At 38.7% G+C, this 16,625-nt stretch overlaps 2 protein-coding genes across 8 annotated transcripts; both read left to right on the top strand.

Annotated features, from left to right (window-relative positions):
* The first annotated feature begins 557 nt into the window (after positions 1-557).
* On the top strand, positions 558-10,115 carry LOC104954014 (nucleolin 2). 7 transcript variants are annotated; one of them, XM_010781062.1, is made up of 20 exons: positions 558-918; positions 1,790-1,912; positions 3,125-3,250; positions 3,336-3,458; positions 4,742-4,894; positions 5,409-5,462; positions 5,559-5,675; positions 5,758-5,880; positions 5,970-6,134; positions 6,223-6,420; positions 6,505-6,618; positions 7,016-7,141; positions 7,256-7,375; positions 7,468-7,581; positions 7,683-7,787; positions 8,262-8,378; positions 8,529-8,648; positions 8,737-8,898; positions 9,125-9,259; positions 9,346-10,115. In XM_010781062.1, exons 1-20 carry the CDS (start codon positions 867-869, stop codon positions 9,402-9,404), a joined length of 2,406 nt encoding a protein of 801 aa, XP_010779364.1. In that variant the 5' UTR covers positions 558-866; the 3' UTR covers positions 9,405-10,115. The 7 variants fall into 7 exon arrangements, with proteins under 7 accessions (XP_010779364.1, XP_010779371.1, XP_010779378.1 ...); XM_010781069.1 differs by having other exon boundaries at positions 7,022-7,141; XM_010781076.1 differs by lacking the exon at positions 8,529-8,648.
* Positions 10,116-10,683: 568 nt separating this feature from the next.
* Positions 10,684-14,901, top strand: LOC104954059 (probable C-mannosyltransferase DPY19L4). The gene is made up of 8 exons (XM_010781114.1): positions 10,684-11,079; positions 11,220-11,381; positions 12,374-12,495; positions 12,582-12,672; positions 13,024-13,145; positions 13,896-14,041; positions 14,304-14,427; positions 14,523-14,901. The coding sequence occupies exons 1-8, from the start codon at positions 10,989-10,991 to the stop codon at positions 14,763-14,765; spliced, it is 1,101 nt and encodes a 366-aa protein (XP_010779416.1). The 5' UTR covers positions 10,684-10,988; the 3' UTR covers positions 14,766-14,901.
* Positions 14,902-16,625: the final 1,724 nt, after the last annotated feature.

Genomic DNA, 16,625 nt, shown 5'->3' on the forward strand with positions numbered 1-16,625 from the left:
AGACTTAGTTTATTTAACTTTTTTTTTTAAAACACCCGAAATAAAAAAATAAAAAAATTGAATTTTTTTTTTTTTTTTTTTTTTATTTGCTCATGATAGGCCCTCGATCTCCGTAGGCCCCTGGGCTTCAGCCCAGGTCAGCCCGTGCATTAAGGCGGCCCTGGCGAGATGGTCCGCCATTTTGGACAACTCCGTACGGCAACCCAAGTAGGACACTTGACAAAGTGGCTTTTGGCAAAGCACAAAAAGAAAACTCGAGAGAGATGAGTTATTGTTATTACAACGTGACTTCACTATTATTTAACAACTCTTTTTATTGGGTTCTTTTATTTGGGGTTAAGTACATTGTCAGAATAAGTGAGAAATGAATTTAACTTATGTTGGACAGCTATCATAATGAATAAATATTTACTGTGGATGTATGCAAAAATGTATGGCATATAGCTGTCTAACAGAAGTTAGTTTTCTTTTTGTGCTTTGCCAAAAGCCACTGTGTCAAGTGTCCTACTTGGGTTGCCGTACAGAGTTGTCCAATATGGCGGACCATCTCGCACATGCGCACTGCAGATAGGTCAGGGCGGCAGATCGGGTAGTGACAACGACACGGAAGAAAGAGGAAAAAAAACCCTGAAAATATGACATTAATAAGGACTGGAGAAACTAGATTTTAAAGCGTGTTTGATGACACTCTGTGAAACAGGGACTGTCGTTTAACTATCGCGGACCAGCACCAGCACACGTAACTGCCGGTGACAACAATCACAACAAACATTTAGCTAACTCAGAGGCTAACAGCTGCATTGCAGTTCAAGCAGATTGGCGCGTTTCGGATCCAGAGTATTGATTAACTCGTACTGAGCAACACCATGGACTGCAACACGGCGGACGTTCCGAGTCAAGTGGCCCAAGACCCTCCAGGTTGTTAGCCTTACTATTTGTTTGTTTTGTTTATTTAACGCTAATTCATATCCAAACGATGTATTGGACTGCGTTGCAGCTAAAAGCTAAAATTAGCTTACAGTATTGAAGTAAAACACTACCACAACTGCTTTTACTACTGTGTATTTTAACAGTGAAGATGGTAGAGTTTCAAACTGACCAATACAATGACGTTATTTACCAGGATAGTATTTAAGAGAGTTTGATAGGATTAACAGTGTTGAAAGTAGTTAAAACGGTCTACTGTAGATGGGTAAAATGTTATAGTAACGTTACTTTTATTTCTCAATTATTTTAAACTGTTGTATCTACTATTACTTAAAAATAAACTCTGTAACTACAGGCGACAAACAATCATCCTTATGCTGTAACTTTAATATAGAAAAAAAGGAAATGTGAGCAATGTGTTCGTAGATTAACTTGTAAACTTGTATTAAATTGTACTTGTAGTGGTCTATACTAGTGGTACTACTGGTAAAAAGCTGTGGCGGGGAGTTGTTTAAGCACTGTACCTCAGTAAAATGTTATGGTACTTTTGATTTCAGAACTTGTCCCCAAAGTGTTTTTAACTGTTCTAATACAACTTTTACTTATATGTCGAAGAAATACACATTTGTATTACTCAATTGTGGACATGCCTTCTTTTTAGTCTCAAAGTATCTGTTAAAGAGTGTTAAACTTTAAATACATTTCTGAGTCAAATGTTTAGTCACTTCCAATATCTGGAAAATACTTTCTTAAATCAGATAATGCATTTGATAGAAATGTTTTGTTAAACTTTTATGATCATTTTAATAGACTATATTTGAAATGTTATTATTGTTATTCATCCCATTGTGTCTCTGATCAGGGAACACCTGCTCTGAAGATGACGTTACTCTCTCAAAGCTCCAGGCCAAGCCAGACATTGAGGAGAAGCAGTCACATGAAAACACACACAGCTCGAGCACTAAGTCAAAACAGGACACACGTGGTGAGTTCAAAACAATAAAACAGACTGCCAACAATTTGTGATGGTTAAAAGCTAAGGTAATACACGTTGTATGTTAATAGAGGTTTCTCAATACTCTAATTTCCCCTCCTCGACTCCTATCCTCGACTCCTATCCTCGAGACTTAGTCCAACCCACAGGAGATGCGAGCGGAGGACTGAGGAGGGGAACTGAGGAGAGGAGGGGAAGCAGCAGGCGGTTAGAGAAATGAGAACTCCTCTCCTCTGAGCGGTCATTTTAAAGAGACGTCCATTAATGATGACAGGAGGCACAGCAGCCCTCTGTCTGATGGACAGATGTGTTCATGACGTTTATATATTTACTTTTAATTCATTGACAGTGCGGTATAATGAGACAATAACAGGCTACAGATGCGGACATATAAACACACACAATTTCAGAATCAAACAAGTATGAGAGCACTCATAACGTAACACAATCAGAGACTGGCTATATCTCCCCCCCCCCTCTCTCTCTGGTCGCTGATATGGGGAATTGCAATTATGGGCCAAAAGTTGTATTTTGGCCAATATTTTTATGTACTTGTACAAGTATTAGAAGTAAGCATAGGACACCAAACCAACTGAGACCCGTCTGTCCGCCGCATCTACGCACTGTAACACACACACCTACACACTGTACCACACACACCTACTGCTCCTAAAGCATAATCAGGCTACAGCCGTTGTGTATTTTATTATGTGAAGCACTGAATGCTCTTCGAAAAATATCGACTCTTTGTTAGTAGTTATCTACTAAACTGAAGCAAATAAAGAGAGTAGGCCTGTTATACTGAGTGATATATATTATACACACTGCTCTGCTTTCTGCACGGACCTCACAGCTGTTCTCACTGTAAACATCGCGTCGCGATGAAAGCAGTTAATAAAATAATATCCAGGGGATGCATGCAGAGCTGTCATTGACTGAGATAAGTCCGGCCGTGCGTCAAGCCTCCACCGTTCCCGGAAATGCATCCGTGGAGGAGCCGTGGAGAATGCATCAGTGTATCCTCGATCATAGCTCCTCCAGAGAGCCTCCTCGATGCTCGGTCCTCGATGTGCATTTAGAGAAATGAGATGTCCTTCAACATGGCGAGCTGAAATCCATTTCCGGGTCACTACCGGAGGACCGAGGAGTCGAGGAGGGGAAATTAGAGTATTGAGAAACCTCTACTGTCTTCCCCTGTTTTAGCTTCTGATGACCCTTCAGATGATGAACCTTTGATCAAAAAGAAAAAAGTCTCTGCTCCAGCTGAGGAAGTGGAGGAAAAAGACAACACGTCACTCAAATCAAATGGCACAAGTGACAAGAAAGCAGGTTGTTACATAATCATGTCACTTACAACATTTTAGCTGTCTATAAAGTATGGCTTTAAATCTTTTGATATATCTAAATGTTTCAGATATGAATACAGATGATGACTCCGACGATGAGCCTCTCATAAAAAAGGCCAAAAAGCCCTCAAAAGCGGCAAAGAAGACTTCCTCGGTCTCTCCAAAAAAATCAGTTGATTTGAAGAAGAAAGGTAACATACACTCACAAGCCACTTTATTAGGCACACCTTGCTAGTACCGGGTTGGACCCCTTTTGCCTTCAGCTTCACCTTAATTCTTTGTGGCATAGACTCAACAAGGTGCTGGAAACATTCCTCAGAGATTTTGGTCCATATTGACATGATAGCAATCACGCAGTTGCTGCTGATTGGTCGGCTGCACATCCATGATGCAAATCTCTCGTTCCACCAAATCCCAAAGGTGCTCTATATGATTGAGATCTGCTGACTGTGGAGGCCATTTTAATGACAGTAATTGTCATGTTCAAGAAACTAGTTGGAGATGATTTGAGCTTTGTGACATGGCACGTTATCCTGCTGGAAGATGGTTACACTGGTCATAAAGGGATGGACATGGTCAGCAAAAATACTCAGGTAGGCTGTGGCGTTTTTAACCATGCCCAAGGGTCCCAAAGTATGCCAAGAAGATATCCCTCTCACCATTACACCTCCACCACCAGCCTGAACCGTTGATAGAAGCCAGGATGGATCCATACTTTCATGTTGTTTACACCAAACTCTGACCCTGTGGTCCTAATGTCGCAGTAGAAATCGAGACTCATCAGGCCAGGCAACATTTTTCCAATCTTCTATTGTCCAATTTTGTTCAGCCTGTGCAAATTGTAGCCTCAGTTTCCTCTCCGTAGCTGACAGGAGTGGCAACCTGTGTGGTCTTCTGCTGCTGTAGCCCCTCTGCTTCAGGGTTCCACATGTTGTGCGCTCAGAGATGGTCCCCTGCATACCTTGGTTGTAACGAGTGGTTATTTTAGTTACTGTTGCCTTTCTATCATCTTTAACCAGTCTGGCCATTCTCCTCTGACCTCAGTCTGGCATCAACAAGGCATTTTTGCCCAGAGAACTGCCGCTCACTGGATATTTTCCCTTTTCGGACCATTCTCTGTAAACCCTTGAGATGGTTGTGCGTGATAATCCCAGTAGATCAGCAGTTTTTGAAATACTCAGACCAGCCGCTTGGCACAACACCCATGCCATGTTCAAAGTCACTTAAATCACCTTTCTTCCCCTTTCTGATGCTCCGTTTGAACTTCACCAGGTCGTCTTGACCATGTGTATATGCTTAAATGCATTGAGTTGCTGCCATGTGATTGGCTGATTAGATATTTGTATTAACAAGCAGTTGAACAGATGAACCTAATAAAGTGGCCAGTCAGTGTGTGTTCTCTACATTGACATGCGACAGAAAGGTGCTGTTCTCTGTAGCAGACGCGTGATTGTAACTACCATTATTTACACAGAATCCCTGGATAACGATGATCATGATTCGGATTATGAGCCTCTGAGTAAACCTGGCAAGAAACATTACCCCAAACGTGAGAGAAAGTCACCATCTGGGACTCCTAGAAAAGCGGCCTCAGTCAGATCACAAAGGAACGCAGCAAGGAAAAAGGGTAGGAGTTCAAACTTCTAGTATTTAGAAACTTTACTACTCTATATCTCAATACTTTTTCCCCCCTTTACAAACATATTTTGAAGTATAATACAAACAGGTTAAACTTGACTTGTGCATTGATCAGTAGTCATCTATAAGCAACATATTTACATGTGCTTTGCTAACCAAACTCAAGTACTGTCACTACATATTTTTGATTGCAGGAGTGGTCACTAACCTATTTATAGGCTACTGTTTTATGACAATGTTTACTTAAGTTACCTAGTTAAGGAAATATTTTGTTATGACTGTTTTGGGGATATGCCTTGTTTTCAGTCTCGTTAACTAGACACACATTTCTGAGTTAATTGTAGAGTTGGCTATAAGTAGTGGAAAATACGTACTTAAATCAGGATATGTATACTAGAAAAAAGGGAATTTTGTTGCGTCCAAATATATTGTTGAACTTGTAAATCATTTTACCAGACCAAAATGTAAATGTTATTACTGTTTTCTTCATCATGTCTGATCAGAGAATAACAGCTCCTGCTCTGAAGACGACGTTAACTCAAAAAAGGAAGAACAAGGTGAGTTAAAAAATAAATAAGACTGACTGTCAACAGTTGTAACAGTTCAAAGCTAAGCTGATGCATTCTATAATTGTATTCCTTCCCCTGTTTTAGCTTCTGATGACTCCTCAGATGATGAACCTTTGATCAAAAAGAAAAAAGTCTCTGCTCCAGCTGAGGAAAAAGACAACACGTCACTCAAATCAAATGGCACAAGTGACAAGAAAGCAGGTTGTTACATAATCATGTCACTTACAACATTTCAGTCGGTAAAGTATGGCTTTAAATCTTTTGATATATCTAAACGTTTCAGATAAGAATACAGATGATGACTCCGACGATGAGCCTCTCATAAAAAAGGCCAAAAAGCCCTCAAAAGCTGCAAAGAAGACTTCCTCGGTCTCTCCAAAGAAATCTGTTGTTATTAAGAAGAAAGGTAACATATGTTCTATACGTTGACATGCAACAGATAAGGGCTTTTCTCTGTTGAAGAAACTTTTCTACTTACTTGCTTTTCTCACCCAGAATCAATGGATGACGATGATGACTCTGATGATGACTGTGATGATGAGCCTCTGAGGAAAGTTGGCAAGAAACGTTACCCCAATCGTCAGAGAAAGTCACCGTCTGGGACTCCTAGAAAAGCGGCCCCAGTCGTCAGATCAAAAAGGAACTCAGCAAGGAAAGAGGGTATGAGTGAAAATGTGCAAGTCAAAAGTCATCAAAAATGCTTTACTTGTAATTCTTTCACCAAATATTTATGTTTTGTTTGTTGTAGTTAAATACGATGAGTCTTCTGGTGACAGCTCAGATGATGAACCACGGTCACCAATGAAGAGGAAGGCGCCTAAAGACAGCAGCTCCGGTGATGACGATGTGCCCTTGGTGAATCTGGTTGCCAAAAAGAAGGAACCAGTGAAGGAAAACACAAAGAAGAAAACCGCAGCGCAAGGCAGAGGGTCCACAAAGAGACGAGGTACTGTAGCAGGAATCATGACGTGATCAAAACATGATGACATTTGAATATCCATTCCTTACCTCTGTGGCTGTTGTTTGGCAGGATCCTCGGATGAAAGCTCAGAGGATGAACCCTTGAGTAATCTTTCGGAAAAGAAGAAACAAACCAAAAAGGCTTCAACTCCGAAGAGGAACACAAAGTCAAAAAAGACGACAGGTAAAGAGTCCAGCCCAGCCAGTGTTAGCCAGTTGAAGTGAAAGAAAAGAAAACACTTATCGTAACATCAACAGTGAGATTCCTAACTCTTTACTTGAAAAACAGATACTCATGAAAACTTTATTTTTGTGTTATTGTGAGTATTTTAAAGCATTTTTTCTTGTCTTTTATTAATATTAAAATAATTGCAACTTTTTTAATTTGATTTCTAATTGTGTTATCTCATTCAAAGGGATATACAACAAATTGAAAAGACAGGAAAATAAATACAGGAATACAAATTCTTTATAAGCATTGTGTATTCTTTATATTACAGTATTTTACAATATAGAAAGAATAGATTCAAACAATTATGGATTTCTATTTTCTGTCAATCATTTATGTTTGATTCATATTTTTTTAGAGTCGACAAGCGATAGTCCGGACGATAAACCCCTGATTAATGTTGGGAAAAAGAAGAGCACAGACAGACAAACAAAAGTCAAACCGAAGGCTTCACCTGCGAAGAAGAAGAGGAACGCCGGTGACAGAAAATGAAAATGAACTGTGGAGATAATGTGCTTCCTCAGCAAATACTTTACTGGATCAACAAATATTTACGTCTGTGATTGATGTGTTTTTATTACTTATTTTTCAGAGTCAAAAAGCGACAGCTCAGACGATGAACCTGTAATTAATGTCGCGAAAAAGAAAACCACAGACACACAAAGAAAAATTCAACAAAAAGCTTTACGTGCAAAAAGGGAGACGAACACAGGTGACGGCAAAATGCAAATCTTAACACCAACAGTTGAGATAATGAGGTAAACACATTCCTATTATTTTATGTTTCCAATCATACTTTTTCAGAGTCAACAAGCAGCTCAGATGATGAACCCTTGAGTCATTTCGGGAAAAAGAAAACCGCAAACATACAAACAAGGAAAAAAACGAAGGCTTCACCTGCAAAGAAGAAGAACATAGGTGACAGAAAATCCATGTTAAACAATAGCTTAGAAAATGGTTTACCGTGAAGCACATACCTATTGTGTTAGGTATTTATGTTTTCAATTGTTATTTTTCAGACACGGCAAGCGACAGCTCTTATGGTGGGAAAAAGAAAAGCACAAACAAAAGAAGAAAAAACAAACCGAAGGCTTCACCTGCTAAAAAAAAAAAGAGGACTACAGGTGACAGTAAAAGTAAAAAGCATATCACTACACCAGCAGTGTAGATGATGTGGTTCCTTATGAAAACCCCTTCCCTCGAAACCATTTTTTAAAAGGCCCTCTTTCCTGTAGTGTGTTCGATAGGTTTAATGCATGAAAATGGTCTCCAAAGGCTCAAAGAGAGTTTCTCTCCCACCCACTACCCAAACCACACCCCCTTCGATAACATAAAGATATCACTATGTAACACTTACGCTTCTATTAGCTTGTGCTCCAAAACATTGTACAAGATGGGGTAGGGACATCTCCATGCTGTTGTCCAATCACAACAGTATTTTTGTACGTTACAGCATGTAAACACGTCACGGTAGGAGTACAATATACATATATCAAACTGAAAAGGTGCATAACAGGGCCACTTTAAGAAGACGTGGTATTGTGAAGCATTCTCTTATTATCTGTCTTGCACTGACGTTAAAAATAATACTTTTTCAGAGACGACAGGCGACAGCTCAGATGATGAACCCTTGATTAATGTTGGGAAAAAGAAAACCCCAGACAGACAAACAAAAAACAAAACAAAGGCTTCACCTGCGAAGAAGAACAACACAGGTGACAGAATCTGCATATAACGACACCAACAGTGGAGACCGTTTAGTTGCTCAGCAAGAGTCTTCACTGGATAGAAGAATATCTAAGAACCTTTTTATAGTAGGACATTCCTATTATGCTTTCTATTTATTTTACTTGAATTATTTTCAGACACGACAAGCGACAGCTCAGATGATGAAACCTTGATTAATGTTGGGAAAAAGAAAACCCCAGACAGACAAACAAAAAACAAAACAAAGGCTTCACCTGCAAAGAAGAAAAAGAACGCAGGTCCTCACTGGATAAAGAATATTCAGGAATGTGTAGAATTGTAAAGCATCTAATATTGTGTGTCATGCATTTGTGTTTTATATTTCAGAGTGGACCAGCAGCAGCTCAGATCTCTCCGATGGCAGCTCGGACTATGAACCCTTAGTTAATGTTGTAAAAAGGCAAAGTAGAGGCAAACAAACGAAAGCTTCACCAGCAAAGAAAAAGAGGAACACAACTCCCAAAAAGCCAAAAAAGAAGAATGTTTCAGGTAAAAAGTCTTGGCTCGTGAAGATATATTAACAGAGTTCAAATACATAGCATAACAAAAGGAGTGTAGGACTATTTCTAGAGGCAAGACAATGTGTTCCTAAAAAAAAAAACACGAAAATAAATATTGAAGCAAATGTAGTATTGTGAAGATTTTCTTTTTTAATTGATCAATCTGGATTTTTGTAGTTATTAGCCACATTTTTTGTATCATTCTTTTTCTTCAGCGTCTTCAAGCAACAGTTGCGACGATGAGCCTTTATTCGACGCCGCTAAACACCCACAAGTGACCAAACTCATGAGAATAATCGTGGAGAGGTGTGATCTGGAAGAAGCCGGAGCCCTGCACAAAACCAGTCCAGGTACTTATTACATGATCAAGTCATTGTATATGTTACTATAAAATCTGAAAAAAAAAGACTAACGTTATTCCTACACTCCAAAACAGAAAAAAAGATTCCTGATGATGAAATGATCTCGAACATCGACTCACCAGAAGAAGAATAAGCAGATGGAATACTGGTTATGGTGTTTTTTTGATAGTTTTATTGTTGAAAGTGGAAATCTGCCAGAGAGATAGCTCCTTAAAGAATCCCAGTGGTATTGTTAAGTTTAAATGTGTGTTTTGTATACAGTACATACATTAGGTGTTGGGAAATGTACTCCCATTTTTCTTTTTACTTTGGGACCAGATTTAGCAGGTTCCTGATAAAAATGTGATGTCGTCTTTTATGTTCTTTTACTATTTTTAATATTGTTTGCACTAACTGTGTTCTTTCTGGTTTTAAATGTTTTTAAAGAATATTTTAACACATTGATGTAACTGATATTTGTGCTTTCATATGAACATTTTACTGTGATTGTCAAGTCAATCAATGATTTTTGCACACTGAAATCACAAATGTGTTCATTTAATTTTGACTCAATTCAACATTTTGACATTGGGCTGCAGTTGAACCATTTCTCAAAAGAGGATTTTACTGTGGGAAAATTATTTATATTGTTCATTCAATGTTTTAATATTCAAATCACGTTTGAGTTAACACGTATGTGTTAACAAAGCCAATTGAAAGAAAGAAAATACTGTTCAAAAGCAATTTGTCTTGTTCAACAAACCAAAATTGAAACATAGTAGGACATTGTTTTTGTATTAGTTGGTGTGTTTAATCTAGTATACTATATCGTATAGAAGAAAAAATAAAGTTTTTAAAAAATTTCTACCAAAAGTAAAAGTACTTATTATCCAGATTGGCCAATTTCGGAATGATATATATATGTTTTCATTATAAATATTGATGCATTAATAGGTTTATAATAGCTTGTAAAGTGGAACTATTTATTATTATTTTATTTACTGCTGGGTATTTGTGAATTTTAATCCAGGTGTAACTAAAGTCCTATAAGTGCTGAGTATGTTTTATATCATTAATCCATATCTGCAAAATAACTTAAGGTATTAAATAAATGTGGTGGAGTAAAAGTACAATACTAGCTGGAATTGTAGTGGGGTAGAATAAAAAAGGAGCAGAAACTAGAGATACTCATGTTTGTAAAGGACAAACTTCCTCATTGAGCTTAAGTACAGTACTTGAGTAACTGTACTTTTACACTACTGGCAATGGGAAAGATGAGGTACAAGTTACCATACAAGCTGTATTATCTATGGTTTAAATTGATATGTAGTATGTCTATAGAATATATCAAAAGAGAGAGCTATGCAATACTACAAATAAGACCACAAGGGGCAAAGCACCGGTGGGAGGCAGCTAAATGCTACAGATGCACTTACTGCATCTGAGCCTACTCTGCCGGAATGATGAAGAAGAAGCCATCTGCGACTTCCGCTGTAAGAGCCCACAGTCCAGTCCTCATAACAGTCCATATCACCAATACAAAAAACTGCTGATTTACAACTTAATACAAGACAACTTGAACCAGAAAAGGGTTGTTTGTATTTCGGCTTGTCACCTGTGTAGTTTACCACAAAGCGAAGTACTGATTTGAGGGCTCTTGGGTTAGCTAACCTCTTGTTAGCTAGCATGCTGGTGTCTCAACACACCAGACAACTCCTCGGATTAATTGTATCTCGTCATGACTGAGTTAAAATGTCGGAAAAAATACACTTTGGATGGAGATAAAGAAGAGGGGGAGAGCCAACATGAACCTGAGGTGCAGACGGCAAGTAAGTTTGGCGAATTTTGCGCCTTGCTAGCTAAAACGGTTAGCTTCCTGTTCAAAAAACATCCGGGTAACTTACATTTACATTTGTACACAGCTTGTCGTTAAAGTACCTAACTGTTGTAACCTGACCTTGTATTAAAGAGCCGGTGAAAACAGAGGAGGATGAGGTGTCCATTGGCAGAAATGGAGCCGGAAAGCAGCAGAAAGATGAGGGTGAGGTTAAAGAAGAGGACGCTCAACATAAAGAAGAAGAATCAAAAACACCCGAGTCACCTGTTAAAAGACCCACGAGATCTTCTGCAGGTAAATTAATGCCCTGCAAACTGATCAATATTACTGTCAGTCCACTGTTTTTTTCCCACTCTACCAATGCTTCTCTGATCATCTTTTTGTATGGCTGTGTCACTTCTATACAACGTTTTATTGTACTCAATAAGCCATATAATCAAAATGAGCATAAACCTTTTAATGTTTTGTGACATTTAAGAAGACCTGACTTTAATCATATATTATTGTGTAAAAAAACATTTGTAGGCCTATACTTCCTCTAAAACCACATGTCTGTATCCTGAGTTTCACAGGAAATGCTGATGGACAGATAAAACAATCATACCAGCAATTCATACAATTTCACTCACCTTCATTGGAACACACTAAAAACTTGAAGGGCAAAGTGAAAAAGAATGCATTAATGCAACCCTTGATTCAGATATGCTTCAAAATGTAAAGTTTTCTTCATCGGCCCATGCTACTACCTTTCACCAACTTTCATGAATATAGGTCAACTAATGTTTCTGTTATCCTGCAGACAAACAAAAACTGAACTTAACATAACTCTGTGTAGGAGGTATTGATTAACTAAAAAAATAACTTTTTTTTATGTGAATCTAGACTAATTGATCTTTTTGTATTGCTCTCACTACTTTGTTTAACCTCGGAAATCTCACAACAGGTTTATAGTACCTTTTTCATGTAAAGTGTGTGCCAATACATTTTTTCTTATTGTTAATCACAATACAAACATTTTTGTATCTAATTTAAAGCTTAAGAACAATACTGAACTAGAATTCAGCTAAAAAGAGTTGTAAAATAACTGGAAATAGTAAAACAAATTAAAAAAAGTTGACATTGTAATGTTGTTTAAGAAATAGCCTCAAACACTTTATCAGCAGTTAAAAACAATTTATAGAGAATTGCGAAAAAAAGAGTTTCTATGAAAATACAGGCAAAAACGTGTCATTATACTAATAAGTATGATGTGATATATGGTGTGTTCACTGGTATGTGCTCTGCAGGTGTTTTGCAGCGCCTGGTGAGGGTGTTCTTCGGATGTCTGGCGGCAGTTGCCTGTGGCATGCTCTATGCAGCGTATCTGTCTGCTTATCATGACAGGAAGTTCTGGTTTTCCACTAGACAGGTGGGTGACTTTGTTTTTCAGGAGTCTGCCTGCATGCATTTCAAGTTCACTGCATCAATTCTGAAATTCAATTACTTGTGTCTCAGGAGCTAGAGCGGGAAATCACCTTCCAGGGAGGCAGCGGGCTCTACTATTACTACTACAAGCAGATGCTGACTGCAACACCTTTCGATAGAGGTACATTTATTCTTATTCTAGAGAGATATTAAATACGACAACAAAACAACTTACTTACTACCTATAAAGGTCACTATGCCCTTGTCAATCAGCTATGTGGTGTATACAGGAAAAAAGGGTCGCTTGTGTATACTCACCAATATAGACTAAAAACCATCTTGTGCAATGACCCACGGCTTCAACAGTGCGATGAACACTTTTGCATTTTGCTCTTGTTATTACTAGCTGCTACTTCACTTCATTTTTATAATGTTAGTTTTCTTATTTTATTTTGTCTGCATTGTACATGTGACGTAACAATGTACATTTCCCTGCTGTGACTAAAGCATGTGTAATGTTCTGATTTTGCAGGGTTTTATGAGCTGATGATGGATAACAGGACAGTTGCAGGGCAGACCATCAACGCAGTGGTGCGCTTGTCTCTGTACCCAGAGCTCATCACCAGCTTTATATACAGATTCACAGGCAGCGAGGTGAGCGGGGTTTTGTTGTTTCTGATATGCTATGGACTAGACATTGGTGTCATATTTGTTTACCAGATGGAGAGAAGGAAGAAAGGTACTAAATACTTTAATTACTGGCAAACACATTGAAAACTGTCATAATGCCTTGATTTTTTATGTAGCGATTGGTTAAGAGCATTTTTATTTTAGCTGGTTTGACTCAGTTTAACAAGTATTAATAGAGACAGTTAAATGAGTTTTTTACCTGTCAGATTCATTGGTTTACCATTGGAAATGGCCCTGAGGTGCCATGCTGGGTTGTATTTGATCTTCTCAATCCGGCCCATGTCAACACAAGTGGAGCTGCATGGCACAAGAAGAAGCATTATTTTATTTTATTTAAAGTCACAATAAAAGCCCCAAACTAAACCGACCAATGCCGAGTAAAACAATGATTCTCCATGTAGTTTAAAAAGTCTCATCTGCTGCCATTGCAGTGAACTATTCACATAATATTGCAAAAAATTATTCAGTGCACTTAGTAAGGAAAAGTGGAGGGAAGTCAGCTTTTGTTTTGCATTACATGGCAATGAATAACGATAGCACCGAACAGAAACATGGACTTATTTTGTCGTATGGTTAAACTTAATTAGGTTACATCAATAAGCACACCGTATCACCCCGACAGGGTGAGCAGGATCCCGACGCATAGCTGGAGGTTTTGAACCAATGTCCAAACTGACCAGAATCCCGTATTCAATACAATGTCTCTGCCTTCAGGAGTTTGTGGAGCCAATTTACTTCTACATCGGAGCCGTGTTTGGGCTGCAGGCGATCTATGTGTCTGCCCTGTTTGTGTGTAGCTGGGTGATGAGCGGCACCTGGGTGGCCGGCATGTTGGCCGTGGCCTGGTATGTGATCAATAGGTAAGAGGAATCATGCGGCCTGCTTTCTCTGCATGCCTCATCTATATTCTGCTTCTGTCAATGTGGCACTTGTTCTTTGGTTAGGGAAGTTTAAGGTTCTATTTGTTTAGCTATCGTTTGTGTTTGTTGTTTTGGGCATTGCTAATTTTTCCGAAGTCATTTAACTGCTTTTCATGGTGTTGCTGACCCTTTCTTGGGAGTGGGGAATCGCAGCGCATGTTGTGACATAACAACAGGACATAACAGGTTATTTCTTCCTCAGACCTGACACAACCAAAGTGGACTATGCAATTCCTCTGCGGGACAACTGGGCTCTGCCTTACTTCTCTTGCCAGGTTGCAGCTTTGACTGGATTCCTGACTAATAACATCAGCTCTGCCACCGAGGTGAGCCTCTCGTGAACACAAAAACATACTGTACCATATCAAAGTAAGGTGTAATTCTGCATTCACACACAGTGATGCACTGTATTTCTCTGCAGCTGTTTTGCTATCTTACCATGAGTGCCACCACCTTCACTTTCCTGCTGGTGTGGGAACATAGCCACTACGTGCTCTTCCTCCAAGGCCTCTGTCTTTTCTTCCTCGACGCTTTTGACCTTTTGCCATCACGTAAGGTAAGGGAAGTCAAGATCAAGAAATCCAGAAAAAGTCCAGCACCTAAAAAAACACAATTTATCTGTTTTCAGAATGAACAAAATACATTATTACATATTTATAACTGACCTGTAGAGGTGCTAGTATGCTGATTGTGTTACTTTCAATCACCCAGGCAATGTATCCTACTGTTGTCATGCTAAGCTAACCCCCTTTGCCTGAAATGCCTCCATTGGACTCTTTTGTTTACTTCCTGAACATAATGACATCATTATGGAACACTTGCGCTCCTATTGGCTTGCGCTCTAACACATTGTATGTAAGGGGCGGGACATCTCTTAAGAGGTTGACCAATCACAACAGAGCAGGCCAGCTAACCAATCAGAGCAGACTGGGCTCTGGTTTCAGACCAAGCGGCAAACTCTGGAAGAGCCAGGACGCACACTGCAGTTCATATATTGGCCGATAGAGACTGACTGCAGAAAGGAGCAATTTCCATAGACCCCCATGTTAAAATGCCCAACTTTACAGCAGAAAAAAACATGTTTCTAACCATGGATGCAATAAATATTATTATGAATATAGTTAGATTCCACCTTCATGATTATGGATCTGTGAGTGAATTGTTTTCTAACAAGACCCTTTTATTTATATTAGGTCTTAAAGTTTTTTGCATAAATTAGGGCGTGGTCACATTGAGTGACGGCTCTGTGAAGTGACTGCTGCTGTTAGCTTCTTGTCTCTCTGCTAGCTGCTCCGTGAAGCTACAGGCACTCTGCCTGTTCAGCTCATCCAGGGAACACAACTTGCCCCCGGCCGTGTTTGTTTGTTCTTCATGCTTATATATCGGACTATTGTGACTCGCTCTGCGGTTGAAACAGACGGTGCATGAATGCGGTAAGTGAAATTCGAGTACTTATTTATGTGTTAATGATTTTAATCAGCTACGTAATTAATGTTAAGGCTTGGGTTAGCGTGTAAGCGAGTGGTAGCTACATCGGTGCTAACGATGCTAATAGTAGCCTCCAAGTTAAAATCATAGACTATATATAAAGGTTAAAACGAAATAGACAAGTGTTAAGCGTTAAGTGGGATAATACTGTACAACAAACGGCTTCTGTTTGAGGTTGATAAAATAAGGTCATCCTTGTAACTTAGAGAGTAGATTATTATGTAGGTAGGAACTGTATGCATCGCTAAGGTTAATTTAAATTGGCTATGCTCAAGTATGTAGACAAGCTAATGTCGAAGTAGTGTATGTGAAATCAACCTCACAATAAGATGTGTGTATATTACAATTATTAATGTCATATTTCAAGATGATTACTTAGATATTACAATATGGTTGGTTGAGCTGGAGTTCATTATTGAGCTTACACGTGAACATCAGTCATCTGAAGAACAAACCCAAACCTTGTTGTTTTTATGAATTGCATTACCAAATGGGTATCAAATAAACAGTAAGCATTGGTAACACAACTTCCAAAGTTACAGTAGAATAAAAAGGACCCTGACTCGGACAATACACAATCCAACATGTTCAACAGAAGAGAATCAGTTATATTGTTTGTACACATGGTACTTTACATATATATCTGTTTGTTTAAGGTGTCCAGGTGATGCAGACAGGCTGGACCAGAGAGTGAGAGACAGAACTGGACTCCTCACAGCAGTGAACTTCAGCACAGGTACAAAGACTCTCTTTTTCATACTGTACAAAGAATCAAGAAAGATATTGGTTTAAATAAATGAAGTATTGACTTTAATACACTGATATACATTCCATTAAACAATACTAGATCACCTACACATCAGTGAAGTTGAGGGTTTTTTCCATGCAAAAAGTTACATTTAGATGTTAATAAGCAATATGATCTTGTCAGCTTTCTAATTTAATGTATGGAAGGCAAAGATATTTAACACATAGTGAGAACTGCTACTATTTATCTCTCAATATTGTCTAGTAAAAACGTAGGTAAAAGTTAATT

The sequence above is a fragment of the Notothenia coriiceps genome, unplaced genomic scaffold, assembly GCF_000735185.1.
Source record: "Notothenia coriiceps isolate Sejong01 unplaced genomic scaffold, NC01 NC01_scaffold00000491, whole genome shotgun sequence".
In the NCBI taxonomy this organism is placed as follows: Eukaryota; Metazoa; Chordata; class Actinopteri; order Perciformes; family Nototheniidae; genus Notothenia; species Notothenia coriiceps.